A 21,442-nucleotide genomic window follows, 5' to 3' on the forward strand; every position below is an offset into this window, starting at 1 on the left:
AGAAAAGTAAAAGTGCGTGGCTTACTTCGAGGCGTCAAATTGAGGTTCCAAAGTTGTGTCCTATGGCTCAATGACAGAAATCACATTTCATATCTGTACACTGGCACAACAACTGGCTGCAACTACCAGGCTGTATAACATTAAATCATAAGGTGTATATATTTATTTATGAACGGGGAATAATAAAATTTATGAACAGGGCATTGGCCTATCTACAGCCAGCTAGATTTATATATTGTGTTACATTTCCCATATTGTTGATTTAAGGAAACCTGGCCATAGCGGCTTTGAGAAGGTTCACGTCAAGATTTTGTGTGAGTCACAGTTCAAAAGGCTGAGTCTGAGCTGGTCTTCAGGCATTAAACTGGTGATGCTTCCTGATCTGAGTGTGGTATTTGAAAGGGATAAGATTGTCAGAGTAGGTGAATTTCCCCAATTTGACTATTTGGTGTGTGTGTGTGTGTGTGTGTGTGTGTGTGTGTGTGTATGTGTGTGTGTGTGTGCGCGCGCACGCGCACACGCACGCACAGAGATGACTTCTTCTCAAGGCAGTAACTTTTAAACTACAATATTTCTGGACCACAGAATGATGTGCTGGCCATTTTTCCTCTAAAAAGCGTAAGGTTCATGTCACATGGTAAAACTGAGAGATTATTAATTGTCGAGATTTATGTCAGGTTTGTATGACCAGTTAGCATAACCTGGGTAGCCCATCCTCCCCTCACATGTATTGGTCTATTCCAATATGGCACACGTATGTATGACCCTGAAGTCATGGTCAAGGATGTGAGGGACAGTCAGACGTATAACACTTCCACTACCGACCAAGAATGCAGTTTGTGATGATCAGCCGGTGATGCACAGGCAAAGCAGAAGCCAGGGAGTACAGGTTGGAGGGTAAGGTGATGTGGAAGAGCTTCGAGCTTCACTCTCACACCAAGCTTCTTTAGCCAGGGCTGCATATTACTAAAAGGAGAGGGCCAGCAAGCAGAAGTCATGGCATGATGATGTGTGTACTGAAAGCTCAGTGCTTCATATTCAATGCCAAGGACTTTAAAAGTAAATTGAAGGTTAGTACAAGGCAAGTCCACTTCTACCCTGTTTGCACTAGCAGGTTTGTGCTAGGATTGCTTGGTTCTTGCCATTGTTTGCAATCAGTGAGTCACACCAAAACCATCAATAAAAGTCAGCCCAACATACCTGTGAACAGTGGCTACTCACTGGCATTACTTCTGACTTTACCGAAGTCACATTGCTCTTTAACCAATTAAAGCAGAGTCAGTTTATTGTGACTTGTACTCTAGGATTTTGGGATCATGCCAACATACTGTACATCTTGTCCAAGTACATCTGTGCAGAACATTCATTTCTTACAATTCAGATTACAGAGGTAGCGCAAAGATGTCTGCCTCAAAATCTTTCATTTCCAGCAGGTTAAGACCTCAGCTCTACATCAGCCTAGTTCTAGCTCAGACAAGTTCTGAATTCGTCAGTGGAAATGAAGCAATCGTGGTTACAAGTTGTCAGGATCTGCAATGATGAAGCAAAATGTTGTATGATTGTTCTTGAGCATCAAGTTACAAGACAAAACTGTGGGTGACTGTTACATTGGCCTAGTGGTTGAATCAAAGTGTTTTGTGCACTGACCTTGTCATCGCTTTGCTGTTCATGCTGATTTCCCTTGGCTTATAGGGTTTCCCCCCACCAAGCGGTTCAAACATGCATTTCCGCAGCAGGTCGAGTATCATTCTGGGGGCAACTGGGCCTCCCCTTGCCACAGTAGCACCAAGTAGCCGCCCATTGGTTTCCAGAACCGCAAAGAGCAGTGGAATCGCTGTGAGGTGTTCACTCTTTAAAGACTCTGGAATGATGCATAACATAAGAATACACGGCATTCTCCCAGAGGGCATTGCATGTTATGGTGAGAGAAGTACTGTATGATTATAGAGATTTTAGCAATAATAAAATTACCCCCGTGTGGGGGTGACGGTCATCTCTATAATACCACAAGTTCTCAATGTTCAGTTATGACCGAAGACTACTGCGCAGTTCCACTGCGCAGCTCGAACTGCGCAGTTTGGTTAAAGATGACTCGGCATTTTGGCGCACGCACGAAATTATATTTTGAAAATAAATGCCAACGTTTACATTTCGGGTTTTGAAACTTTTGCACCTTCGGCGGAAAATGTATAAATATACAAGGTCAGCTGCTATGCAATGACACCATTCACTAACTTTTACCATGCCCAGTAGAGAATATATAGCCTCCTGAAGGTCGGGCAGTTTTTGCAAACTTTGAAGTCACGTGACGCGAAAGCGAAATTCGAAAATCCGTCCCGACTGAATTTAGATATTGTCCCATACATTCATATGCCACAATCAAATTCAAGATCGCTTGAGAAATGTAGGAGATAGATTTTGAAAATCGTCATTTTCGCATTTTTTGCCAACTTTGAAGTCACGGGACACGAAAACGAAAGCGAATATCGAAAATCCGGCCCGATCAAAATTTAGATATTGTCCCATAGATTAATTTGCTACAATCAAATTCAAGATCGTTTGAGAAATGGCGGAGGAGATAGAATTTGAAAATCGTCATTTTCGCAACTTCAAAGGCCTCGTGACCTTGACCTTGACCTTCGTTGACCTTGAAAGTCATACCATCGTGTACGTCTCATCGACCTCTATCAGGATCACTAATTACCAGATCTCCCGCTTCAACTTCATTGTGAACAGACGGACGGACGAATCGAAGGACATCGACACCCATATTATTAGGTCATGCTCGAAGAGATGACCTAAAAACGAAACATGAGAAGCAATGACCTGAAACAAGTGTTTTAATGACAAACACAAATCAAAACAAAAATGTCATCAGTCAGATTTGGGTTTGGGGACATGAAGGTCAAACCTGCAGGTTGCTCCTTCCACGTCAATCAAAGCGAAGTTTTTCAAACCATATCCGTCATGTTTTTCAATTACGTTTCCATCCCTGTGTTGCTGTTTGTGTTTTGGTCCAATTTTCCGTGTTGAACCGGACCTTGTTGTGCTATATTGTCTAATTCGTTGTCATGTAACTCAGGCCGACTCCTTGGAAAGCCAGGAGCAAAATCATCTTGGCTTTGAGGTTGTTTTGTGTTCCGTTTCTTTTTTCTCCAAAATTTTGACCTTTCTGCCTCTTCAATGTTATCCTGTTGTCCCTTCTTCCTTTAAAAACTTATTAAAACATTAAAATGCTTCACTTTCCGTATTTCTCCGTCATGAGTACCATACCCCACGTGTTTTTCTTCTTCATCGGGATCGATTCCTCTTATTCTTATTCTTATTCTACACAAGGTATATTTTGCAAACCTGTCTCACCAAAGCGCTTGGTCTATCAACCGTCCTCCCATTCCTGCAGCACGACCATTCTTGGTGCCTTCAACAAAATTTCCTTCCAGCTATCAAATGATCTTCATCACAGAATGTCAAATTTAAGAACTATGAAAAGTCCAGTTTGCAGAAGATGTGTAATCATCACAATCAAATCCTCCATGTTATTTTGTGATATCATACTCCTCTCTCAGTAATAGTACCCTCCTTCACATCTCCTACAAGCCTGCATCCTTCCAACCCCAGACCCTCGACATGTCCCCCTCTAAATCATACCTACACTTCATGTCCCCTCTTTCTGCATCACCCCTCACTCCACTCTCTTCAAACTTCCCCTCACCCCTGAAAGCTTTCCCTCACCATACTCCTCAATGCTTGCCACTCATCCTGCCCCCCCCCCTCAGCTTCCTTCTCTTTCCGCCCCTCTCAGCTTCCCTCTAATCTTCTCCTTTGTCCCATCCTTCTCAACTTCCCTCTCATCCTGCTTCCTCCCAGGTGCCCCCTCGTCCCCTCCCTCCCATCATTTGCCCCATTCCGCATCTTACCAGCCTCCGCCCGCCCCACACGCTCCCATCCTCCCCCTTCCTCCCCCTATCCAGCACCCTCCCAATATCTCCTTCACTGCCCCTCACTGTGTGGATCTCAAACATCTCAGACCTCTGCTCCAACCTGACCAATCTCTCAATCCAGGCTGCCACTGATAAACCAGACATCATCTGTTTACCAGAATCCTTTCTCTCACAGGACGACCCTGACTCCTTAGTGTCTCTCCCTAGCTATTGACTCCTCCGATTTAATCAGCCTGATCCCCACTCTGGCGGCAGAGTTACACTTTATATCAAGAACTCAATTTCTCACTGCACTTATACTATTCCAACATCTCCAAACCCCCAGGAGTACATTTGGCTGTGACTTCCTCTTCACTCCCACCTCTTGTTCGTCTGTGTGTTGTACTGTGCTCGAACCAGTGATGGCTCGATCAACATCTCCCTCCCTTCCCCCCCCCTTCTCTCTTTACACCACCCCCCCTCTCTCTCTCTATCTCTCTCTCTCCTCTCTCCCCCCCCTCTCTCTCTCTCCCCCGTCTCTGTCTCTCTCTCTCCCCACCCTCTCCCGTCAGCCATGACTTCTGTGACTTCTGTGATTCCATGAGACTGATTCTATCGATAACCTACCAAACCAGATTTCTCCCAATTGCAAATCCTCCCTTTGGGACTTGGTGATGACAAATTTCCCAGCAAAATGTCTCCTGCTCTTCCTCTGCTCCAATTAGTTCATCTGATCATATGCTTGTGAGAGTCAACATCCCTGGCTATTCTAAGAGAGCTGCTCCAGCGCTGGCGAGTCCAGCAGAGTTCACTCAGGCAATTGACAGGGACTGTGAGCAGTCATCTCACTTCAGGACTGGTCTCCCATATTTACTGCCCCTGATATGCCTGGGAATTCTTCTGCAGAAATCTGCTCTTTCTGTTATGCATATATTCATCCCATATCATCTTCCATCAAATCCCTTCTTCCCACAAATGGTACACTGAATTATGTGGTGAGGCAGTTACTCTGAAACAAGTTGCCTTCTCTTCCTTGAAAGCAAACCCAACCAATGGCAATTTCAGATCATTCCATAAATCCCACAACAACTGTGTGTCCACTCTCAGGAGAGCCAGAAAACAATATCTATCCAACCTCAAGATTGAACTTTCAAACTTGTCTCCCTCCTCTAAAACCTGGTGGTACCTTGTTAAGTCTATCTCTGGTGTATGCTTCCTTTCCATCCCTTACCTCTCTTCTAATGGCATCACAGCCAAATTCTGTTTACTTCCAAATATTGTGTCCCCGACCCCTCACTCCCTGTACCCACCTGACCCAGTCACACCCAACTGTTCCTTTTGCATCTGAGAATGTGGAGCATTTTCTGGCATCCCTCAAATCTAATTCTGCAAATGAACCGGACGGCATCAGCTCAAGTGTCCTGAAAACCTGCTCTGCTGCTCTTTCAGCTCTTTTCACCCTAGCACTTGGCCTCAGTCACCTTCCATCTGCTTGGAAATCAGCCAACATAACTGCATTGCATAAAAATGTGCAAAAACCGATCTCATCAACGACAGACCAATTAGCTTACTTCCAATCATCAGCAAGGTCATGGAATCCATCATAGCAGTTGATAAGAAATCCTTCGTTTTCTCCAATGGCCTCATCTTAGATTAGCAATTTGGATTTAGACTAGGTCTGAATCCAAGGTAGACCAGGTCTACCTTGGACATGATGCTCCTACTCTCCCAACAATGCATGGAGGCCCTCAATGTCAGGCCATCCTCTTTGGACATATCTCATGTGTTTGATACAGTCTGGCATCCCGATCTGCTCTCCAAACTTTCCACCGAAGCCATCCAAGGCAAACTACACACATGGCTTACTGACTTCCTCGACTACTAAAGCCAACGCGTGGCTCTCAACTCAAACCTTTCGTCTCCTCTTCCTGTTTAGGCTGGAGTGCCACAAGGTAGTGTTTTGGATCCAGTCCTATTCCTAATCTTCATCAATGATCTCCCTGGAAAATACTCTTTATCTCTTTGCTGATGACTCCTTTCAGATAGGCAGGCAGCAGCCTCTTCCCTCTTTTCAGACCTTGGCAAAATCACAAACTGGTCAAACACTTGGAATATGGCTTTCAATCCTGACAAATCTCTCTATCACTCTCTCTCCAAAAGGACCATCTGGAAAACCCTCCCATCTACTTTCTTAACAATTCACTTGAGGAAGTTCAGTCATTCAAACTCCTAGGTCTAACTATATGCCACGATCTTTCTTGGGCAAACCACATTTCAAAGTTGGGCTTCAAAGCTAGTCGCCGGCTGATCATCCTCCATCTTCCACAGTCCTTCCTTGGCACACCTGAACCCTTATGCACATACAAGGCCTTCATGGAGTACTGTTCTCCCCTCTAGGCTGGTGCCCCTACCGAATACCATGCTCAGCTTGACGCCATGGAAATCAAACCCTTCAAGATTATTGGAATCTCCCGCAGTGAAGCTGAGTCCATGGGCCTATCACTTTCCTATCACAGACCGTGGTCTCTCTGTCTTCCACTGCCTCCTTTTTGGTCTTGCGCCCTCTGCTCCTTTCATGCTTTGTCTCCGTCAGCCGTTAAATAACACCAGGTGGGTTGACTCAGCCTGTCATCCTTCCGAGGTCAGCAAAATGAGTACCAGCTGACAGAAAACAGGGGCATTGGATCAGCGGCACAGCTACACTCTCAGCAATGATGCAAACAGCAGCCACAAGCTTCATAGAAAATAATAATAATAAAAATAATAATAATAACAAGAAGATAACCCACGCAAAGCGGGCATAACACGGATGTGACGCTGTAGTACATCGTGAAATGAGTGCCTGTTATCTAAAAAAGCAGAGCATACTTACTAATGTTAACCCAGTCCACTGTAACTAATGTTATCCGTGTAGAAGAAGCCGTCATTGGGTTGACTCAGTTGTCAACCCCGATAAGTCGGGGACTCATCACAGCAAGTTCAAGATGGGGACCCATCACAGCAATTTTGGACCCTTTTGTCACGGAACTCCAATAATGGATCCGTTCCAAAAGGGGACATTTGGAATCCAAAGCAATACTGGACATGTGTGCCAAAGCTCAGACTCATCCCTCTGCCACGTGTCTTGGAAACCGTGGCAGTTGGTTCATTTAATAGTATAGAAAAGATAACTGATCTTAATTCCACCACTGCCTTAAACTTGCTCAGGCCAGTTACATTTCCATTCAATTGGTTTCTGCACATCCAAACCTCATGTCAACGGTCTCCTTACAGACACTTCCAATTCCAATTTAACAGCACTAGGCATATCGGGAAGCCAATGCTTTACTTCGTGCCTAACTGAAAAACATCATCTGCAATGGTTCTAAGAAAATAATCTTAATCAAAAAAATAGCTCCAAGAAAGGGGACACCTACCTTTTGACAAGTGCTTACATGACACCAATCCAATATGATTTGGTGCATCAGCCAGGCTCAAAAAATTTTCACCATAGAAACTTAGCGACGATTTGTTCATCGCTCTCGACTTCAAATTGACAGCACAATGGAACGCGAGAGGTAATGGTGTCACAGTGACAAGTAGCCATGTTGTGAGCTCCAACGGCAGTTCCATGCAGATGAAAACAACCTGAAAACGCACCGTAATAGCCGAATTATTCATAGTGTTGTCAGATTGTCATCGCAGTGCAGTTTCTGATGCTGCTGTCACCAGCATCCATACATTTTCACCTCCGACCTAGTTGTATGTCAAAGTTGATGGTAAGTTATGGTGCATTTCCCATGTAAAACATGTTCCCTGTCTGGATTTGATTCTTGGTCCGACTATAAACTGTCAGATCGGCACTTTTCAGGCAGGGTATTACATCAATGAGTGGCGCCGTCTCTCAGGTGGGGTGCTAAGATGGGGACCTGTGCACCAGCAATGGTTGCTCCCGGTGGATGTTAAAGATCCAACGGTATCTTTCGCAAAGAGTAGGTGAGTTATCCACCGGCATACTGAAGAAATGACAAATTCCAGCCCCAACATTACCAGTGGGAAGGCAATCGTAAACGACCCCGTGCGTTTCATTGTCCAACTGGAGAGTTCACAGAACACGACACCCCGCACAGTGTTACTTCAATTTTACTTCAACTTTAATAAAACAATGATCTTAATGATCATTTAAAAAACAAATCAGAAAGTTTAGTGATATTGAAATAGTCCAGAAGCAGTCCCGAACACCATCTTTATACACCACCCTATTGAACCTTTTAGCCCATCCCCCGTGCAGTGGGAGACGGGGTTTTGCGATCGCTTTTGCGTGTCTGTCTGTTGGGTCGCCAAAATAGGTGACCCTTATTGTCAGTAATTCTGTCTGTTTGTTTGTTTGTTTGGATGTTTGTTCGTTTGTCATCAGCATAATTGGTAGTAAACGTGGGTGGATTTTGAACAAACTCGGGTGGTCGGTACATCTTATGACCTCGTGATCCGGAAATTGTGACGGTTGCTAGGGACGCTTTGGTTCCCCAGCAACAACCGAAAAACCTTCAAAATCGGTACCGTTCACGCGAAATCAATTCCGAAAGCCATAATCCCACGTAGGGTTATGAAATTTGGCAGGAATGATCTACAGGTGATGCTCTATCAAATATATTCCGGTTTTTGTGATATATGGAATACTTTACCCACAGCGCCCCCAACAATTAGGGTATGCACTAAAATTGACGAAAATTGAAGGCCCCCGAGCGACCAGGTGAGTGCATCGATACGAATGAAATTTGCAGGTTCATGGTACTCAATGAGTACTACAACTTTGCCTGAGGACATATTGACCGATTTTGCTTCGGTCAGGGGTCAAAGGTCAATTAGTGCAAAAATTGATAATATGCGAGAGCTGGAGGTGCCTTCGCGCCAAATGCTACTCCGAGGGTTATGGTCGGATGGTCATGAAAATTCACACTAATCATCTAGAATGCATTGTGCACAAACAATCGAGCCAGATTTTCGATTTATATCTTTGTTCACCCACAGCACCCCCTCGAACTTTGGGGATTTCCGATATCAAACCGCATTTTCGGTACTTTTCATTCAAATTGATACCGAGTAGTTATCAGCAGATGGAACTCGATGAGATTTGGTATGCATAATCTTAAGGTGATTCTCTATCTGCTATATGACATCCATTTTTTACTATATCTTATAGTTTCCAAATGGTAACCCTCTCAACTTGGGTGTCCGAGGGCCATTGAGCATTCCCGCTGAAAATTCAAAGTACACTAGCTCCAAGACAGTTGAACCGAATCGAATGAATCTTTACATGCTTATAGACCGTAATGAGTACTACAACTTTGCTCATTTGCATAATGACCTATCTCGAGTCGGTCAGGGGTCAAAGGTCAATAAGTGCATTTTTTAGGCAAAATTACCATTCAAGGCACCCTTGCTCCTACACGGGTTAACCGATACAAATGAAAGTTCATAGGTACATAGTACACAATGAGTAGTACACCTTTGCTTCAGAACATATTGACCTATCTCGGCTAAGTCAGGGGTCAAAGGTCAATGAGTGCATTTTTCAGGCAAAATGACCAGTCAAATCCCCCTTGCTCATACACGGGTTAACCGATTCGATTGCAATTTCGTAAGTACTTAGTACTAGATTAACTCAGATCAGGGGTCAAAGGTCATCCGATGCTCGGCGACCCATGGCCGCCTACCGGCTTATCTGTCTGTCTGTCTGGGCTGTAACTTTTTTAACCAATTAAGCTTTTGTCATCAAATTTTCAACAAAGCTTTATTATGAGAATATGGAGAAGACAAATTAATAATTTGGTTAAAAGGTTAAAGGTCAGCATGACATAAAATTGTCAATTTTCATCCAAATGACCTGAAATTTAAATTATCATTTGAGCTTTTGTCATCAAATTTTCAACAAAGCATTATTATAATAATTTGGAGAAGACAGAAGACAAATTAAAATTTTGGTCAAAAGGTCAAAGGTACCATTTAGCATATGGAAGAAATCTGACTAAAGCGGACAGGCTTTGCATTTTCAGATGCTTTGTAGTTTAAATTGAAGTTTGGAGGTATTATGACAGGTGATTTGTGGACTTCAAGTATGTAATTCAAGTATGTAATATGTACATTCAAGTATGTAATATGTACATATTACAAGTATGTAATATGTAATTCAAGTATGTAATATGAACACTTCAAGTATGTGTTCAAGTATGTAATTAAATTTAAATAAAATAAAGATTTATAAGTAATATAAATTAATTGATTCTGGGTTTGACCACCATCTTCCACAGTGTCTATTACATCACCCTATCTGACACATTACACTAGTTATTCCTGTTTGTTGTATTGGTCTATTATGGTGTCCTTAAAAACAGTAAGTTTCCTGTTTGGAATGATCTTCAATTTTGTTTGACTGGCAGACAGACAAACAGGGTAAAAATATTATCTCACTCCTTTCTGTGCATGTGCGATCAGGAAGAATTCAGAGACAAAGGACGGTAAAACGAAAGACTTGTCTTCCTATTCATGTTCCGATTTGTATTCAAAATATTAACATTCAGTTTTTTTTTTTAATTGCATGCAATATGAGAGCAAACACACACAACGTAAAAGAAGGGGTGCTGGAGAAAAGAGGGTGGGAGAGGGAAGGACAAAACAGTGGGGAACAGAGACATGAGGAGATCTGTGGAAGGGTGAGGGATGGGGTGGGGTACATGGGGTAAACAAGATGGACACTACAGGGACTTTCAGGAAGGAAAGCAAGAAATTTGAAGGAGGTGGGTTTGGGATGGATTAATGGGGGGGGAGAAAAGATCGTGGTTTTGGATGGGGGAAGATAAGAGGTGGTGGTGAACGGCTGTTTTTAAGACCTGGAGGGAAGAGTGGGATTGAAGAGAGTGTGGAACTTTGTTCCAAAGGTGAGAAAAAAAGAGGAATGAAAGAGTGATTCGTGATTTTGGTAGTTTTACCAGAAGGGGGTTGGTGGTGGACCTTGGGCACTCTGCGGATATATTGGGGGGGGGGGACATATAGCAGACTGAGCAGGGGGAGCAGGGCTGGAGAGGAGACGGTAGAAGACAGAAAGACCAGCGAGCTGCCTGCAGTGAGAGAGTGAAAGAGAGAGAGAGACCCAAAGACTCAGCCTCATCGAGGGAGATACCATTGATCCTAAATGCCTTGGTTTCCAGAGCGTGAAGCCGAGAAAGGTGAGACAGGAACACTAGCCCAGAGAAGAGAACAGTACTCCATCAGGCTGCGGACGAAAGCTTTGGATGTGGTCAGGAGCTCAGGTGATCCAAGGAAGGACTTTGCATGCTGGAGGATGCCCAGTTGGCAACTGGCTTTGGAGGCGAGGTTAGAAATGTGGCTTTTCCAGGAAAGATCATGACAGACAGTGAGACCCAGAAGCTTGAATGAAAGGACTTCTTCAAGGGGGTTGTTGAGAAAGTAGATGAGGGGGTTTTCCAGATGGTCCTTTCAGAGACACATAATGAGAGTGTGAGATCTGTCAAGATTGAAGGACATGTTCCACGTGGTGGAGCAGCTTGTGATTTTATCCAGATCTGCAGAGAGTGAGGAGGCTGCTGCTTGCCGGTCTGAGGGATGACAGATGGCACGGCAGAGGGTGGTCATCAGCAAAGAGATAAATAGGATTTTCCAGAGAGTCAGTTTATGATCGAGGAACAATTTCAATAAGTAGTTCCTCGATCATAAACTCATGATCAGAAACTGATAAGATGGATGGACATGAACCAAATGCTTGACCCCGTTTTACACTTTGCATGCACAGGGTAATAAGCTGCTTCAGGATTCCCTGACACCCTTGAACGGGTAAAGGGATGAATCCAAATTGACAATCTACATTCCCGGAATGGAAAAAAATAAGGAAAAAAAAAATAACCAACGGAACAAAAAGACAAGGTCGTGAGGGCATTAAAAATGGTGTGATGGTTGATAAAGATAACCAGCAGTTTTTACATGTTTTGGGCATCAAAATACAATATAATTTGAGTACAATTAATGCAGATCCTATGATCCATATACTGTGTATATATATATATATATATATATATATATATATATATATATATATATATATATATATATATATATATATATATATATATATATATATATATATATATATATATATATATATATATATTGTTGCAGATTCGCGCCCGCCGGCGTGCTGACGGCCACGTAACTCGAATCGCGGCACGTCGCCCACCGGACGGACAATCCAGTCGTGTCCCTCTCGGACTAACGCCGGGAACCAGTCACGGGTGGACCTTTCGGTCTCACCGCGATCGAGCCAATCAGCCCCCGCGTGGGATAGGGTTGCTCGCCAAATTCGACCTACCTAAGTACCCACGCGGAGGGTAGACCGGGCGATCGCACCTCGCCGCAGGTCGACTTCGGACACGGGCCACTTAAGCGACCCGTTCCGTACTATCAGAATAACCGAGCGGTGTTATCGTCGACCTCGACGGTTCGATTAATTATCGGGCGTATTCAGCCCACTACCAACCCTTTACGTGAAGCAAGATGAGGATTCAATGAAGGGAATGACGAAGCGAAGCGGGAAACAGTTCAACACAAAGCACATTTATTCGCGGCACACGGGAAGCACACATATTCAATTCCACCAAAAGCACACAGAAAAGAAAAACACAATTCAATTTACACAAAAAGCAAATATAAAAGAGAAACACAATGCAGAGCTAATACCGATTACACGAGCACACGGCAACACTTATACAATTTTACTTCACAGACGGCGCCGACAACACATACCCAAAACCAAAGAAAAGAATACCCTCAAGGATGAGGCGGGCCTGAGGCCGAGACCGGGTCGGCCTACCCGTCTGGTGATGAGACGCGGAGCGGCGATGGCGCCCCAACCCCGCGGGCCTCGCGGGCAGTGTCTGGTAGGGGGTGGGAAAGGGGCCCCCTTGGTCGCACTATCTCAGCACGGGGGGAAACAGGAGGGGGTTGCTGATGCTCGGGGTATAGAGGATTTTTATTGCCCCGCGACGAGCGTCTCCACCTCGGCCAGGTCGCGCTGTCGGCCTCCTTGGGGTGCAGCTCCCTGCACGACGCGAGCACCCCCTCGTCTGCCCTCGCCGACGACCAGCTCCTTCTTGCCAACTCCACCGCCCGCGAAGTCTTGACTCTCTGTTCCCTTCCGACTCTCCTACTCACTCTCCTACTCTCCTGGACTGACGAACACGGTCCTTTTATCAGCCCCGTAGCTTCGCCCTCTCATCTTTGACCCCCCTCCCTTCGACCTTTCACCTCGCTCCCCATTGGCCCGAGAAAAAGTGGGCGTGAAGGCTTTTTGATCCATAAATTTGCATATATCGATCGCCCTGGGGGCGGGGCCACCCGCCCTCGCTCACCGATTGGACGGCAAAAAGTGGGCGTGTGTCGTTTTTGATCCGTTTTTGAAGCACAAAATCCGTGATTTTGTACACGCTGTTCGGCGCGCGCCCTGCACGAGTCCAACACCGGTACCCACAGGCGGCGCAAGAACGGTGGCGATGCGACGGTTGCGAGGTGTGACGTGAAGGTCGTGGCGGTTGTGGTGAAGCGGCGTTGTGGTTGGTGGTTGATGTTGTGGTTGTGGTGGTAATCATGGCGGTTGGTCCAAATTAAAGATAGCAAAAGAAAAACGGCTATCCTGAAGAGTCGCAGCACGCATAAATGACATGTATTCCCACTAGACAACGGGTTTGGGCCTAACTACACATGTACTTACCGAGATACCTCACCTAAGGGACCTGAATGGTGGTTTGCGAATTTGGTAACCACAACAATATATATATATATATATATATATATATATATATATATATATATATATATATATATATATATATATATATATATATATATATATATATATATATATATATATATATATATATATACATATCAAGCAGAAAAATCTGTGTCTGTCTGTGTGTCTCATCTAATTACTGCTAGGTCACTGAACCAATCTTAAGTAAACTTTGTGGGATGATAGTATGGAACAAGGGGCATGTTAATGGTGGGTTCACAACCCCCCACAGCCCCCATCTTCCACATGGAGGGAGGGATCATAGAAAGACCGGATTTTTTTTTAGGAATTCCTTCACTTTTGACTAATCACACGCCAGACTATGGTTATATCTGTCGCTTTTTGAAAAAAACAGGGGAATATTGTAATCAACTCTTTCTGTCTGTCTGTCTGTCTGTCCATCACAATATCTCCTCCAAAACGGTTGAGCAGAAAGTCACCAAACTTGGTAGTTATGATCTCCAGATGGCAAGAATGTGCAAAAACAGTATCATTTTTGGCACTGCCCCTGGCTATATGTCTCTAAATTACATACTATTGGAATGTGCATTTTAAACCTTTCGACCCTTTAGGTTGCTGAGACCCCTTAGACCTTTGAAGACCCTTTAGATATTTTAGAACCTGCAAATGCCGTTAGACATTTACATCCTTGAGACTCCTTAGACCCATCTATATCTTAATACCCCTTGAGACCTTAAAGATGCCCAAGACCCCTTAAAACCCTTTTAGAAACCCAAGACCCATACTGTAAGACCCTGAGGCCACTATGACCCCACAGACCCAGTTAAACCCTTTAGAATCCTCAGACCCCTGAGGACCCTTCAGAACAATAAGACTGATATACTCCATTCGACCCTTCAGAACACACAGATCCCTAAAAACCCTATAGACCACCAAGACCCTTCAGAACCTTAAGACTCTATAGACCCTGTGAAACACTTTGCACATCCAAGATCCCACAGACTCCGTTACATCCGATAGAACCATAAGTCCCTATAGACCCCATTAAACTCCAATCCCTCAAGACCCCATTAGATCCTATAGACCACTAAGACCCCTTAAGACCTTTAGACCAATTTTTAGACCGTTTTCACCTTTTGACCCCACAGACCTTTTAGGACATTCCACTTCTTAAGTCCATTGACTCCCTTTAGACCTCCTTGGACCTTAACTCTTTCGACCTCTTCCACCCTTCAGTCTGCTTGTACCTTTTACTATTTAGAGCTTTCGACAACTTCGTCCTTTTTAGACATTTTATATCCCTTTAAACATCTTACATATTTTTTTACATCCTTTATTAGAGATTAGACTCTTTAGACCCTAACTCCTTATGGAACGTACCCTTTAGAACTTTAGAACATATCAAACCGTTTAGAACCACGCCATACAAACATCTATATTCTTATTGAAAAACACAGACTGCACTTTTTTCAGCAAGTAATACCAAACTCTCCACCTATCCGGAGGGTAGGGACTCGGCTGGAATTAAACAAATTTGGGTTTTCTAAATAAGAATATTTTATTTTGTTGATGAGCATGTGTGTTGACCAACGTCAATTATTGATCATTGCCCACCTTTTCACAATGGTCTTGATTTTCATTTTTGTTTTTGGCTCTCTGCCTGGCTTTGTAACCACACGCTACTGGAAGCATGCTCGCCTCCTGATCCAGAGCCAGTTTGGCACTCCAGTCGTACAGAGCTTGTGCCAGTTGTATTGGTAGGTCTGGACAGCCACTGTGAAGATCCATTACTTTGGGCTGAACTTGATACCTTCAAAAGACAATGCTGGGGAGCATACAAGACATAGAGGTTGAGAATACTTGAAGGGCTTTACCCTGGTCGGGTGTTATGTCATTATGTGTGTGTATATATATATATATATATATATATATATATATATATATATATATATATATATATGTATATATGTATATGAAGAAGAAGAAGAAGAAGAAGAAGGCGCTTCCAACCAAAAGTAAAAAACTAGATCGACTCCGCTAGTTTGAGCAAAAAAGCGAGAGCAGACCCGGTCTCAGGCAACGTTTTGCCAGCTTCGCAGCAGGCTTCATCAGGCACAATAGACCCCGAGCCTCGGCACGTGTCCGGTTTTTATTTTGATACGACCGCTCATTTCCGGTCACGTGCTGGTGCTCGAGGTCAAATAGAGGAGTACTTTTATTTATTTTTTTCGCTAAAGCAAAAACAAATGTCAAATGACATCATTGAAGAGGTGCTCTGCTCTTTTTTTTGTTTTTACTAACACATGATGTGGTGTTGTATGTGTGTGGGTGAGCATGTGTGTGTAGTTGTTGTTTTTGTGTTTCCGGGGCACATACACAGCTGGTTTCGTGTCCGGGTTGGGCATGATGAGGTGTTGGTTGTGTGAGTGTTGGGGTTCTCACTGGATGTTGTGCACATGTGAATGTGGTGTTTGGGATTGAGTGTTTGTTGCTCACCTTATCCAGCCGTTTGCACCATCCAGTTTTCGCCATTTGCATCAGAGATGTGTATTGTGTGGGTTGGCCCACCGTCTCCCCATTTAGACCACCCTCCCGGCTCTTCACGTGCCAAACTTCCAACATCAACCTGTGTCGTTTGTTGGGCGTCGTGTCTTGGACATGGGTCCCATCAAAGTCAAATTTGTGGCCAGATCGCAGGCAATGACGTGCTATGGCTGACAGGGTCACGTTTCCAAGCCGAATTGCTCTATCATGTTCATCTAGTCGTTTTGAATGTCTTCCAGTTTCACCAATGTAGAATTGGTCACAGTCTTTGCATGATGAATGGTAAACTACTCCAGATTTATCACCAGTTGGTATTGGGTCCTTTCGTTTTGAGATGACATTACGGATGGTGCATAGAGGCTTGTAGGCTCTGCCAATCCGTATGCCACAGACTATCCTGCCAATCTTTTCAGAAAGGCCCGTGTAGTATGGCAGTACACAGTGCCCAAGTGTGTCTGGCTCCTTCCGTTCTGTCCTTTTTGGTTCTTCCAAGGTGGGGAGTATCCCCTTGTTGAACCCATTTTGGAGCAGGACTCCTCTAACTCATCTGATTTCTTCAATTGCCTTGGCTTTGGAAGATGACAGTGTCCATGCCCGAGCTGCTTCGGTCTGTGCTGCACTTTATTTGTGGGAGATTGAGTTGCAGGAGTTCAAATCCAGTAATCTGCTGATGTGGGTTGGTTTCCTGTAAACAGAGGTCTTCAGGGAGCGCTCAGGCTTACGGTGAACCTCCACATCCAAAAAGGTCAATTTGCTTTATTTTTCAATTTTGATTGTGAAGTTAATGCTGGGGAACACCCGGCGGTCTACCATGTTTGTACACACAATGGCGATGGTGTCATCTACATATCTGTTCCAGTACAGTTGGAGCCAATTCACATGAGACTCAAATTTCCTTCATTCGAGTTCCTTCATCACCAAATTAGCTACAACAGCAGAGACCGGTGAACCCAAAGCTGTGCCAAATATTTGTCGGTAGTTACTCAGTCTCAGTCTCTCTCTCACTCTGTGTCTCTCTCTCTCACTCTGTGTCTCTCTCTCTCTCACTCTGTGTCTCTCTCTCTCTCTCTCTCTCTCTCTCTCACTCTGTGTGTCTCTCTCTCACTCTGTGTCTCTCTCTCTCACTCTGTGTCTCTCTCTCTCTCACTCTGTGTCTCTCTCTCTCTCACTCTGTGTCTCTCTCTCTCTCACTCTGTGTCTCTCTCTCTCTCTCACTCTGTGTGTCTCTCTCTCTCTCTCACTCTGTGTGTCTCTCTCTCACTCTGTGTCTCTCTCTCTCACTCTGTGTCTCTCTCTCTCTCTCTCTCTCTCTCACTCTGTGTGTCTCTCTCTCACTCTGTGTCTCTCTCTCTCACTCTGTGTCTCTCTCTCTCTCACTCTGTGTCTCTCTCTCTCTCTCACTCTGTGTCTCTCTCTCTCTCTCTCTCTCACTCTGTGTCTCTCTCTCTCTCTCACTCTGTGTCTCTCTCTCTCTCTCACTCTGTGTCTCTCTCTCTCTCTCACTCTGTGTCTCTCTCTCTCTCTCACTCTGTGTCTCTCTCTCTCTCTCTCTCACTCTGTGTCTCTCTCTCTCTCTCTCTCACTCTGTGTCTCTCTCTCTCTCTCACTCTGTGTCTCTCTCTCTCTCTCTCTCTCTCTCTCTCTCTCTCACTCTGTGTCTCTCTCTCTCTCTCTCTCTCTCTCTCACTCTGTGTCTCTCTCTCTCTCTCTCTCTCACTCTGTGTCTCTCTCTCTCTCTCACTCTGTGTCTCTCTCTCTCTCTGTCTCTCACTCTGTGTCTCTCTCTCTCTCACTCTGTGTCTCTCTCTCTCTCACTCTGTGTCTCTCTCTCTCTCTCTCACTCTGTGTCTCTCTCTCTCTCTCTCACTCTGTGTCTCTCTCTCTCTCACTCTGTGTGTCTCTCTCTCTCACTCTGTGTGTCTCTCTCTCTCACTCTGTGTCTCTCTCTCTCTCACTCTGTGTCTCTCTCTCTCTCACTCTGTGTCTCTCTCTCTCTCACTCTGTGTCTCTCTCTCTCTCTCTCACTCTGTGTCTCAGTGCCTCTCTCTCAGTGCCTCTCTCTCAGTGCCTCTCTCTCAGTGCCTCTCTCTCAGTGCCTCTCTCTCAGTGCCTCTCTCTCAGTGCCTCTCTCTCTCAGTTCCTCTCTCTCTGAGTGCCTCTCTCTCAGTTCCTCTCTCTCTGTGCCTTCAATTTCTCACGTGATCTTTAATTGAGATCAAAAGTAAGTGGGTTAACATTTAACGTCGACGCATTCGCGTCAAATTCTACTTTCTCGTTCTGCATATTTCAACATACCTGCCAACCCTACCGATTTTCTATAGCTCCCAACGCCTACCGTTTTTATTAGTCAGACATACCGCATTTGGAAATTATTATTGGAAAAAAATAGTTGTGTTTTTTCAGTTTTGCGTTCGTTTCTCACTGCCAAGATCGTATTACACGCGGCTGCTTCTACATTCTACAAAACTCGTGCCTGACCTTGATTTCTTATTTCGTCAGCGATTGGTTTCTGCTTCCAAACTAAGCATGACCAATAAAATGGGACGACAGGAAACAGCGGGCATTCATTTCCAGACAACGCGCCATTTTCCATTCATGATCAAAGACTGCAGTTAACAGAGAGTACTCATGGCTTCAGTGCACAACAACAATGCAAACAGCAGAAAAGAAAAAACCACACCCACGCTGGGTCAACAAGTTTAAGCCAAGTTGGACAACAGAGTACAAGTGTATCAAGGCTTCACATGAGGTAAACTGTAAATATGTTATGAAATCAGAGTGGCCAGTCATTTCATTCATAAAGATGTATCGGTGAGTTTATGTAAACTCTTGTGTACACGTATGGGCACATACATGTGGAGCTTGGACAGTGAGTAATTTATGGAAATGTGACTGATGATCATGATGTCTTAGAAAAATAAAGATTGGTGAGTATATCAACGATGTTAAGTTTTCTCTTTTTCACTCTAAAAATATGTTGATATATTTCAGCTCACTGTGGTCTCAAAATGCAGGAAATTGCCCCATTTTTTTGAAAATTTTCCGGGGGGGCATGCCCTCGGACCCCCCCCCCTAGCGACGCGTGTGACGCCAGCCTAGCGCTTTCCCTTCACAAAATGTTGGCAGGTATGTTTCAAATACAGTACAATCATTCGAATATCGTTTTCATTCTTAAACTTTGACGATTCATTTGAACGATTATCATCACCCTCGATTCTAGTTTTTTTTATTTTAAACGACAGAAATTTAATTTATAACCTTATCATCCGATTGCCCCCGTTATGAGAAATCGTTAAACAAAAAAACAACTGAACTCGTCAACGATGACAATGTGTAATAATTACAAGAGGTTAAAATTTGGGAAACTAACCGGTTTACAATATTACATGTGCTCTGATCATTCAAATACCCGACTCACTTGAAGTCAACGCTCCAATCGATGCTCGAAAAAGAAAATCAACGGTTGTTTTACTTTTCAAATGTAAACGTCACCAAGAACCGGAAGTACGTCACTCAAGAACGCGTTAACGCTTTTTGATTGTAAAACAGTTATTATTAACTTTCAACAGTACCTTACACCGTCGTGATCGAACTGTACTCTCACAATTATAACGATAAATTGATCCGTCTCGAACCGATTCATTAAGTTTCAATAAGAAAGTCCATTTTTTTTTATTTCCTTCGGAGGGACAGCCTGATGACGACTCGCCGGTAAATAAAATAAAATAAAAAAAGTGGACACACTTTTGAGCGGTGTATGCAATATGTCTGTTGGTTGGTTATCTCGGTCCCGGTGGAAAGAAATTCGAAGAATATAACATGACGTTTGGTAAAGTGGAACCCAAACGAAATCACCACGAAACCTTCTACCGAAATCTGTTCAAATTAAAACCATAAACATACATTATAATGCACGGGGCAAGCATGGACATTACGCGCCTTTTTCGTTGCGATAAACCACGTGCTAATTCCAGCACTTTTAACACTGAAAAATCATTTTCCACCTCCAAAACCTAAAACCTTTGGAGTCGGAATTCGTTATAGGTGGATGATCAAGATTCTGAGAATGCCGGGTGCCTCTCGAAGGGAACAGGCCGTTGTTTGGATAAACATCGTGTCTCCCTCTCCCTCTCCCTCTCCCTCTCCCTCTCCCTCTCCCTCTCCCTCTCCCTCTCCCTCTCCCTCTCCCTCTCCCTGATCGAGCTTGTTGGCACACACAGATGATTTTACTTTTCGGATCACGACTTGTATTATTTTTCATAACAGAAGAGATTGCCCATTATCAGATCGTAGTTATAACAAGATATTATATGTATGTCACGTGGTACAACTACTGATTCCACTTGGGATTAATTTAATCGGTTTCACAACAAAACTAACGAACTGCGTTGGCAGCAAGAGGAGTCAAAACAAATATGAAGTAAATACTTTAACTTCAAACCCCAACCACCAAAAGAGTGCCCACCCGCCCAACCCCCAAAAGAGTGCCCACCCGCCCAACCCCAAAAGAGTGCCCACCCGCCCAACCCCAAAAGAGTGCCCACCCGCCCAACCACCAAAAGAGTGCCCACCCGCCCAACCACCAAAAGAGTGCCCACCCGCCCAACCCACACACTCCCTGACACTCCAAGCTCAAACACAGCACAGCACAACATAACCACCTCCAAACCACAATACAACCACTTGTGGGAACCCATCACAACCACCAATCGTTTATCACTTCATGAAAGTTGGAAGAGGGGTGAGAGAAAGAGGGAGGATGGGTGGAAGAGCAAGGACAAATGAAGAGATGGGGAAAGGGATGGTGGGAAGGAATAGAGGGAAGGGATGGATGGATGGATGGAAAGTAGGTTCATAGTAAGTTCCACAATTGTTCATGAACACACGATGCTCAAATTTCACAGTGAGCACACGGTGTAAGGAATGAATGAGTTCACACTCTTCTGTTCCTTCATCTACCATTGCATTCCCTGCAGCATCTGCAATAAGCTTGGGTTTTAGAAATGGCTTTCCCCTCATAACCTCGAAAATACTCCATGAGGTGGTGTGTCTCTCGGTGCTCAGCCTAGCCATTCCAAGGTGAAAGTTAGATTTTCAACATTTGTCACATTTAACTAACACAACCGAACACACGTTTATATATGCAGGTCATTTACATTATCACCTAACATTGTGT

General features: G+C 44.2%; 1 protein-coding gene across 5 annotated transcripts in view; it reads right to left on the bottom strand.

The window, feature by feature from the left end:
* Nucleotides 1-19,948, bottom strand: part of ZMYND15 (zinc finger MYND-type containing 15) — a 52,086-nt gene extending 32,138 nt beyond the window's left edge. For 2 of the 5 annotated variants that reach the window (XM_085899204.1, XM_085899201.1), the window contains exons 1-5: nucleotides 19,685-19,831; nucleotides 15,337-15,547; nucleotides 7,337-7,547; nucleotides 1,648-1,861; nucleotides 826-966 (exon numbers count right to left, since the gene is read on the bottom strand). In XM_085899204.1, the coding sequence (XP_085755330.1) occupies nucleotides 826-966; nucleotides 1,648-1,861; nucleotides 7,337-7,547; nucleotides 15,337-15,510 (740 nt within the window). In that variant the 5' untranslated portion in view covers nucleotides 15,511-15,547; nucleotides 19,685-19,831. The other 3 variants (XM_085899202.1, XM_085899203.1, XM_085899205.1) reach the window with 3 other exon arrangements.
* Between the last annotated feature and the right edge of the window lie 1,494 nt (nucleotides 19,949-21,442).

This window comes from Eptatretus burgeri, chromosome 10, assembly GCF_056783735.1.
Source record: "Eptatretus burgeri isolate ZD-2024b chromosome 10, Ebu_testis_v1, whole genome shotgun sequence".
NCBI classification, from domain to species: domain Eukaryota; kingdom Metazoa; phylum Chordata; class Myxini; order Myxiniformes; family Myxinidae; genus Eptatretus; species Eptatretus burgeri.